Below are 9,446 nucleotides of genomic sequence, written 5' to 3' on the forward strand. Positions count from 1 at the left end.
TCACGAGGGGGTACATACATCATGCGTGAGCAAACGTGCACGTAGCTGCTTCACATATATGTATATCCTTTTTTTTTTTTTCTTACCGTGTACATTATACCTACACGCTTATAAATGACTGACGAGCGAAATTGCCTACTCTGTTAGATGCCTCTCAAGTGGAAGGAAGATGGTAAGTAGTTACCCGTTTGGATAATGCCTGCCTATGTGGAGGGCCCACACCGGGGAGTAGCCATCACGGGAAAAATTTTGCCTATCTGTCACTTCTCTTAACACTACTACACGTGCGAGTGAAGATGCACACGGGGAAGGGTCCACTCAGGGTGTCCCCATTTAGCTGCTCTATTTAGCTGCTCTATTTAGAGGCTCACCTGTTTGCACCCCACCGTGTGTGCTAACCGCCCTTCTGATGCCCCTCCCCCTCGCAGATCGCCTAAGCCGAACAGCATGTCCATCTTTACGCGCGCCGAGTCAACCACCCCGTGCAGCTAACCCAAGTGCGCGTCTTCCGCCTGCAAATCGGCACCGCTAGCTAAACACGTGATGACCGTCCCCACCGTGTGTTCCTAAGTTATCCCCCGTGCAAATCCTTTGGCATGTAACCGCTTCCTCGGGAGAAGGGACCAAAGCTCAGCATCTCCGCCACGTTGGCTGACACGTCCAGCACAGCAGCGCAAACCGCCAGCAAAGCAGCGCACAGTCAGAAGCAGCTCCTGCACCTATCGAGCAACTGCACCACGCCCCAGCACCCCCACCACCGCTCCCCTAAATGATGAAGAAAAAATGAAAAAATGGAAAGGGAAAAGAAGATGGCACATAAATATCCTTCTGATGTTCATTCATCAGTTCTTTGACAGGATCAACTACTCCATGAGAAACACCTTCCTCCACGACCACTACATTTATATGAAGTTTAAAAAAAACAAAGTCATCGGCTTGCTGTCAATTATTAACTCCTCAGTATGTTTGATCATTACCCCCTTGGTGGGGTACTACTGCGACAAGCATAAGAAAGACAGGAAGAAAATGCTGCAGGCCATATCTGTGTCGTACCTGCTGGTCAACATCATTCACTACATGTTCATACGCACCAACAGCTTGGGCCTCATCATATTCGTCACCGCCGTAACGAAGATGCTGCACGAGTGCTCCCACGTGATTACAGAATCGATCTTCATAGAGAGCATAGACCGGGGTGAGTCACCCAAATTAGCAGCGCTCGCGGTGCGCCTGTGCGGGCGTACCTATGCGGGTGTACCTTTGCGGGCGTACCTATGCGGGCGTACCTATGCGGGCGTACCTATGCGGCCTTACCTACGCACCCGTACCGATGACCCATACGCTCACGCTCACTTCCATGCGCTTGCGTATGCACCCCGCAGGCAAGAAGAGCATCATCTTCACCTACCAGAAACTCATAAGCACAGTGGCCACCATGCTGGGACCTTTTTTTTGTCTCATCCTGTTTTACGTGTATAATGACAAGTGGAACATCAAAAACATTTTTGTTATTTTCCAGTTTTCCATATTAACCATCCTGCCGCAGACGCTCATCAGCTTCCTATGGCAGAACAACGCTGTCGACCCGGTTAAGAGCCCAGAGGAGACCGAACTGATCTCAAAAAAAAACGATAAGAAGAGCGTTTTTTGCCTCTCCACGAGTCATATACCGTACATTGTTTTCGTTTCCCACATTATTACCCTAGCGGGGGCAGGTAGGTCTTCTCATCTGGCGCTCATCCGGACGCTCACCCTGCCACTCACCATGCCGCCAACCATTCCGCTCACTTCCCACCCCCCGCAGGCATGACCTTCAAGTACTTCTCCCTGTTCCTCAAGTCCGAATATAAAGTGTCGCCCATTCTCATGTGCGTCCTCAACATCGTCATTCCGGTCCTCCTCACCTTTTTCACCTACAGTAAAATTTGAGAGGGAAAGGGACCCCCCGGGGGGGAAGCGCCTTCCTGGGGGCACGCCATTCGTCTGCAAAAGCGCGGGCGTACATGTGCACAAATGGGTACACATCGTATATGTAAATGTATGTATGTATGTATGTATGTGTATATTTTTTTTTTTTTTTTTTTTTTTTTTCCCCCCCCGCAGTTTCGCAAAAGCTGTCCAAGTCGCTGGGCCGGGCCCAGGTTTCCCTCTTCTTCACGTCCATCGGCTTTTTGTAATAGCTTAAAAGTGGCACCAACGAGGAGGCCACCCCTTTGCCGCACGGACTCCACACATATATGAGTGCAGCCCAATACATTTCCTCATTCGTGCCCTACGTGGTACCGCTTCCCCCTGCGCAGGCTTCTCTGTTCACTTCTCTACATACACAATTACCAGGACGTTTTGAAGGTCCACGTTTTTAGGTACCCACCACTTGAGCGAAGCTCACCATTTGGCAGCTCCGCGAATAAGCCTAATCTAACCTCCTACTCACAAACGTTTTCCCCTTTTTATTCACTTCCCCATTCGTAGGAGCGTCTTTCAAAATTGCACCAACTCGATAGATAAAAGCATTCTGTATGATTTCATCGACACTAATCGGTACACAGGTATTCACTCGGGAGGGAAAGCAGTCCGCATGTAGAGGAGCGAAGAATAAGCTCATTGTTTGAGGTAGCGGGGAACGCAACCCACTTGCACACACTACCCATGGGTAATAACCTCCAACATGCATGCGTGCCTACACAACATGCTTCCCCTTTTTTCAAACGCGCAGGTCGCTGGATGGGTGTGCAAAGCTTGTACTACGTCGTGTGGTCCATCAGCGCGTACTTTGGTAGGAACCCGAGGAGGGGGCTAACCGGAGCATGCGGCGCTTCTTTTAGTTGCTTTTTTTCGTTACTTCGACCGATACACCGATACACCGATACACCGATACACCGATACACCGCTTCCCCACTTCACCTCTACACCACTTCACCTCTACACCACTTCCCCTCTTTCACTTCCCTTCCTCCCAGGCGGATGGCTCTCCGACATGTCGTCATACAGAAACACGTTTAAAATAACAAGTAAGGGATCCTCCCCTCCCCTTCGAATAGGCCGCATTACTGTGTGAACGCGCTCGTGTGCTCCCCCTTCTAAATTGTTCCCCCACACACTGCAATCCTCATCGCAACATTGTCGTATTTCTCCCCCTCCCTTCAGCCTTTTTTTATTTGATATCTTTGATAATATACGCCCCCCTGTTGTGGCTCGTGCCGGTCAAAGAAACCATGTGAGTGGGGGCGGATTGGTGCCCAACACACTCGCCCATTCCTGGGAAAATTAAAAAGGGAGAAGGAAAAACAAAAATAGGACAAAAAAAACAGACACCAACTTCATGCCTGTACGTACACCTATCAGCTGCTCTACAAGGGATTTTCCAAACCTTCTCTTTTTTTTTCCCTATTCCTTCCCAACCTGGTCAAACGTGCACCCTCTTTTTACAGTTTTTTTTTAATTCCCCCCCAAAACCCCTATCACACGTTTCCATTTGTTTAAAAATAAAAGTGTGTGAAATTTATCCTCCCAATTAAGCTCTACATATTATCTTAATTTATGTGCATATAGTTTAATGTCCATAAAAACATGGCATCGTTTTTTGAATTGCCACGTTAACCCTCATTAAGCTTTTTTTTTTTTTTTTTTTTTTTACCAGTGTTTAGTTTTTTTTTTTTTGCTACTCTGCGTTGTTCGCTTTGGGCGGCAGTTCGTGCCATTTCCCCCCTTTTCTCTCTGCTTTTTTTTTTTTTTTTTTGGACCCCCATTAAGCTATTTTCAATTTTCTTATTTATCACCCGTATAACGCATTTTCGTAAAAAGGCAGCTAAGCAGCAGCGCGCTTGGTGAAACTGCCCCCTTCAGTTTTGTAGAGCGATAATTACGTGATGGTCAGCAATGGGGAAAGTCAATTTGAGGACCCTCCCCCTGTGTTGTCTCCTCTTCTTCCCAATTAGCACCTCCACTTAAGGCGAAAAGGGAAAGCAAAATATTTATGACCAGATCGAGGGGATTTACACGAACGGGGGGACATTTCAAACCTTTGCGCTTTCACGTTAACCGCGTGAAAGAAAATGCCTTAGGGTTAACATTCACCAGTACAGTTGCTCCCAAAATAGAAACCTCTACAAAGAATAGCACCACCGCGTGTGTGAAGCACTCCCAACTGTCTCAACGGATCGAAATGAAAAATGTAGAAAAAAAAAAAAAAAAAAAATCAATATGTTGTAAGCACACACATGCACACATGAGTCAACCGATGCGTCTACTCCATGTCGCAAAAAGCTGTTGCTCCCAATTTGAAAAGGAAACAGACGCGATTAAGCTAAAGAAATACTCCCTAACACCATGTTATATGATTTACTCTTAAGAATATTCCCAAAATGATTTTACTTTTAACGGGACAATTGTCCTGACGCCTTGCGGTGAACTTTTTTTTTTCGGGTGACATACGTGCAATGAAGAGATTGGGGTCCCCATCCCCATCTTTTCACCACTTGTTAGCCCCTCAACCAAAGGACCACTTTTTTAAACCAAACCAGTAGAGTAACACATCCAGAATTAAAATAAAGCAATTGTGAGTCAAATAAAAATTTTCTGTGATTAAAAATTCTGAGTAAAATGCAAAACTCGCCTTTCCTGTTGGTAACTTAGCAAAAGGGGTAAGAGCAGCCCGGCGTTGCTTCTCGGGGTTGTTCTTTTTTTTGCTGAACTGTTCATATTTTTTTTTTTTTTTTTTTTTTTTTTTTTTCTTCCCTTCCAAATGGGTGAAAAAAATGCTCCCTCTTAATGCCAATTTAAGTAAAACATTTCTCTTTATGAATGTCCTTCCCCTTTATTTCTACATCCGCAATTTTCACTTCAGCTTTTTCAAAAAGGAAGAAACGGATTTATTGGTCCGTTAGCCATTTTAATGTCTGGCTATATGCGGGGGGTTATTCCTTTTGTGCACATTGGTAGAAAAAAAAAAAAAAATGCCCCTAATATTGCTGCGCATTGGTTTTATTTTCACTTCTTGGGAAAAGGGGCTCTGCCAAAATGTAGACAACTATGGAATGCACAAGTGACAAGAATGTCTAACCGCGGGGTGTCTACACGCTACACTTACTACGTTTGCAAATGCCCCATTTGTTTCCCTCTGCGTGAAATGGTTGTTCATTTTGTTCATTTTGTTCATTTTGCTCATTTTGTTTATTTTTTTTTTTTCCCCCGCGTTGTAACTACACATATGTTTTTATTACAGCACGGTAAAACGCCATTTTTGTGACTCCAAACCGACCTTTAAGCAGAAAAAGCAGTCGAGGCCCATTTTTCCCACAAAAAGACATAGCGTCGAAAAAGAGGCCTCACGTTTTACTCTACTTTACTGCAGCAACGGGATAATGGCAGAATAGCTGGTCACTCACTTGTATACCTTTTTTAAACGAAGCAGGAGGGTTAGCTTCAATAGGGAGCCTAACCGTTGCTGCCACGTTTGTTTCGCATGTTTTTCATTTGTGGCAAACCCCTGCAAGGAGAAGTTGCTAAAAAGGCATAACGTCTTTTACGCCATTTTTGCGCCGCTCTTCCCGCACACCAAAGCAATTTTAATGCTCGTGCAAGACCACACGCTTTTTGCACTTTCAGCAAAGTAGACATTCATCAGTTGTGCCCCTCTACATTAGCTTCTTTTTTTTCTTTTTACAACGCAGCTTTTAATTACGCCCACTAATCACGTTGCATAATGCGTACAGTACACATGGGATTGTTTTAAAAAAAAATTCTTACCCTTCGTTTTGCAATTACATGTGCTGAATGCATTTCCCTCTTTTTAATTTTTCCCTATCGTTCCACCTTTCATTTCTCCCCTCCCAGTGGAGCGTTTTAACAGTTCCGCGCACACACACACTTGGGTGAACAACTTTGTGGGCACACCTACATGTGCGCCTGCGTGTGTTCCCACTGTGCCAGACTTTCGTCAGGGGGACCCGCCTTAAGCGGTTATTCATTTGAACGTACACACTTCGCTGTGTTTATTTATTTACTTATTTTATTATTTTTTTTTTTTCTTTACAAATGTGAACTCATATTTGCACTTCGTGCATATGAAGAAGCCATTTGTTACGCTTTGGAAGGCTTTAAATCTCCCCCTAGACGGTTTACCTTTTTCGAGGCTAACCGATCGTTAATTTTTTACATCCGCTTTGATTCGGCCTCGCCAGCATTTGACAGGACAGGAGAGACCATTTCATTTTGCACGTGCGGGTGGGAATTCCGCTCTTGGCATCTTCCCCCCTCTCTCTTTCCTCTAAGACACGTGTGTTTAATATAACCGTTGCATGGGCTGTCCTGTTTATCGTTTTTCCGCTTCACCCTGTTGACCGCACATTTTGCGATGCCTCCTTCGCGTAACGCAAATTAATAAAAGAAGTGAAACACAGAGGGAGGACCATCTCGCGGTGATTAACAGCAGCGACAGCAAGGTAAATTTTGCAGCGACTACGAAGCGGCGATTTTGACGCGATAAATTTGGTGAAATAATTTTAAAATGTAAAAAAAAAAAAAAATAAATAAAATAAAACGTTGAACGTGCGAGCAACGCGTTCACATTTGCCTGTCTATTTTTTTTTTTTTTAAAAAGATAGTTGTCTGTGCGAAGTAAATGTTATATGTTCGTCTGGCCAAACCGAGTGTCCACACGGAGTGTTGCGTATGCACAGCGTTTTTCCCACTTTGATCATTTTAATTTTTCCTTTTCCCCATCTGGAAATACCGCGGTGTGTACGTATTTACGCGCACCTGCATCTGCGGCACGAAGTAGACATCCCGCGTGTGCAAAAATGGGAGCAAGCGATTTATGAAGCATTTGCACATCATTTATGCGTCATTTATGTGTTATTTTTGGTCCATTTTTTGTCCATTTTTGCGCCTATTTTTCCTTTCGCACTACACAACGTGCATGTGTTTCCCCCGCGAAGAACTCACATGCATTTCTTACGTGTTCGCACAATTCGCCATTTGAATGTGCGCTTAACACGGGAATCACGTTGTCTGCAAAATTACGCGCGCGAAAAGCGGCGGCGCGCATGTTTTATATTTCACCTGTTGCCATTTGCGTATGTGATAAACATATGCATGTACATATACACAATACATGTACATTTTTTTTTTTTTTTTTTTCGCCGCGGAGAAATTTCTCCTTTGCATCCCCTCTCCAGAAATTTCCCCCCTTACAACACCTCCGTTTTTGTTTTTTCCCCAAACGATCTGCTTAAATTGATGACCATTTTGCTTTTCACCATTCCACACCTTCACCACGGACGCTTTTACCAAAACGCAGTTGTTTTGTTAGTCAAGGGGGATGGCAGCAAAAATGGCATATATTGTGCACAAATGAACATTTTTTTTTTTTTTTTTTTTTAAAAAAATAAAGTATCTTCTCTCCACCACGTATATAGTGCGTGATTGGGCAGCGTGGCGCAGAGTGGCACATGCATTATCGTAATTTTTTTTTCTCTTTTCGGGGGGGCATTTTCTCTTTGCATACGCATGTCTGCGAAAAAAAAAAACGTTTGAAATTTATAGGCCACTTGGCGTTGCGCGGTTGGCCATTTTGCAGTTTTCGATTTGTGGTTATTTGTGGTTTTTGCGACTCATATTGGCACCCAATTTGCCTTCTACATTTGCCACCCAATTTGCCTTCTACATTTGCCACCCAATTTGCCTTCTACATTTGCCACCCATATTTGCCACCAATTTTGTCATCCATATTTGCCACCAATTTTGCCTTCTATATTTCCCACCAATTTTGCCTTCCATTTTGTCACCCATTTTGTCAGCCATTTTTCCACCCACATTTGCCTCCAAATTTTGCAACCAATTTTTCCACCCATTTTGACATCAATTTTGCAACCAATTTTGCAACCAATTTTGCTACCAATTTTTCCACCCATATTTGCCTCCCATATTTGCCACCCATCTTGTCAACCATTCTGCCTCCCATTTTCGACTGCGGCCCCTTTTCAAACGACGCCTCTACCCACCAACCACTTCACTTTTTATGCGTTAATTTTTTCTTAACTTCGTAATTTGCCTTCCCTTTTATTTTCCCGATTTAATCTTTTCCCCACATTTCTCTCCGTTCTTGACTGTCTTACGATTATATGCACTCTTTCAAATTTATCTCTGTTCTTTGGCATCTTTTAACTTTTTTTTTTTTTTTCTCCCTCCATACCAGCACGGTACATTTTGGTCTACCAAGAAGGGTGAATGGCTACTTTGTGGCGCTTATACCTCTTCGTAGGTTTGTATGCCCCTAGCGGTTGACCGTTTGTACCTACATTCGTACTGGCACATGCATAGGCGCATACACAAAGGCGCTCGTAGCACCTGCACGTGGCCTACATGTTAGTGTGACCCATATTTTACTGCATACAGCATCGATAGTGGCAATTATTGCGACAATTTTTTTTTCTTTTCTTTCCCCTTCCGTTTTATGCTAATTTTAGCTTAACCAAGTGGACTTTTCCCTTCCATAGAGTATTGTTCCACACCGCTCAAAAAAAATAAGAGAAAAAAGAAAAGGCAAAAACGTTTTGCTTAGCTGCACAATTAATAAATATATGGCTTAATTTTTTTCCCATTTTTGTGCACATATCACTGTCTCTTTTGGCGAATCGGGAGTACACTAGCTCACACGTGATTACGGCCCCGCCACGAGCGAACGTGCATGCACGCGTACATACACGCGTACAGCATCGCAAAGGGAGCGTTAACGGGGCGCTAGGGAAGCAGAGCATATGAGCGCTGTACCTATTAGCGTGTCTATACTATATACCGTGCTTGTCTCGCCCCTCTTCCCCCCCCCCGTATTTTTCCACAGCTGCGTACTCCGTTTGTTCTTCCCATTTTATGCTTTTACTACATTTGAAGAATCAGCTCCAGGGGGAGGTGCCCATGTATGTGCTGTACCTCCAGCGGAGTAACCCAAATCGGACATTCTTTAAGTGGCGTTTATGTTTGTATGTATAATTAATGTTTTGCTTGGCAATTTTTTCCCCTTTTTTTTATTTCTTTCCTTTTTTTCCTACACCTCATCGTAAGAGAGAGCTCCAGAGAATACACCTTTTGCAAACCCTGCCCGGAAAAAGCGTAGCAGGCCTAACGCACCGGCTGTACGCCCACGCATCTCCACCTGTGTACCCGCACTTTTACATTCCGACCAAGTGCGTACTCACGCGAATCGATTCCCTGCATGTAGAAACGTAGTGAGCCCCGTTTTTAATTTCCACGTGGCGCGCAAAAGTTGGCGTACCCCTTATCAGCAGTGGCGGTAGCGCGGCCGAAGCAGCAGCGGTAGAAGCACCGATTTTAATTAAATAATTTTTCCCCCACCCCTTTTGTTTTGTCTTCCTCGCCGATAATTTAATTTTTATAATCCATTCACTAGTGAACCATTTTTGTCATCCAGGCTGTGGATTACTCGA

General features: G+C 44.3%; 1 protein-coding gene across 1 annotated transcript, besides 17 other annotated features; it reads left to right on the forward strand.

Moving 5' to 3' along the window:
- Positions 1–116: 116 nt before the first annotated feature.
- Positions 117–151: a microsatellite.
- Positions 152–783: 632 nt separating this feature from the next.
- On the forward strand, positions 784–3,221 carry PVX_090920 (hypothetical protein, conserved; the record flags this gene model as incomplete). Its single annotated transcript, XM_001615127.1, has 9 exons — positions 784–1,195; positions 1,383–1,715; positions 1,805–1,918; positions 2,104–2,173; positions 2,301–2,363; positions 2,473–2,549; positions 2,717–2,776; positions 2,961–3,011; positions 3,148–3,221. 9 exons carry the CDS (start codon positions 784–786, stop codon positions 3,219–3,221), a joined length of 1,254 nt encoding a protein of 417 aa, XP_001615177.1.
- Positions 821–849: a microsatellite.
- Positions 1,034–1,063: a microsatellite.
- Positions 1,373–1,396: a microsatellite.
- Positions 1,781–1,889: a microsatellite.
- Positions 2,647–2,668: a microsatellite.
- A 187-nt stretch (positions 3,222–3,408) lies between the features above and the next one.
- Positions 3,409–3,435: a microsatellite.
- A 421-nt stretch (positions 3,436–3,856) lies between these two features.
- Positions 3,857–3,880: a microsatellite.
- A 381-nt stretch (positions 3,881–4,261) lies between these two features.
- Positions 4,262–4,295: a microsatellite.
- Positions 4,292–4,315: a microsatellite.
- Positions 4,316–5,375: 1,060 nt separating this feature from the next.
- Positions 5,376–5,395: a microsatellite.
- A 443-nt stretch (positions 5,396–5,838) lies between these two features.
- Positions 5,839–5,862: a microsatellite.
- A 1,225-nt stretch (positions 5,863–7,087) lies between these two features.
- Positions 7,088–7,117: a microsatellite.
- An 849-nt stretch (positions 7,118–7,966) lies between these two features.
- Positions 7,967–8,008: a microsatellite.
- A 6-nt stretch (positions 8,009–8,014) lies between these two features.
- Positions 8,015–8,066: a microsatellite.
- A 1,124-nt stretch (positions 8,067–9,190) lies between these two features.
- Positions 9,191–9,224: a microsatellite.
- Positions 9,225–9,309: 85 nt separating this feature from the next.
- Positions 9,310–9,336: a microsatellite.
- The last annotated feature ends 110 nt before the right edge of the window (positions 9,337–9,446 follow it).

This window comes from Plasmodium vivax, chromosome 9, assembly GCF_000002415.2.
Source record: "Plasmodium vivax chromosome 9, whole genome shotgun sequence".
NCBI classification, from domain to species: Eukaryota; Apicomplexa; class Aconoidasida; order Haemosporida; family Plasmodiidae; genus Plasmodium; species Plasmodium vivax.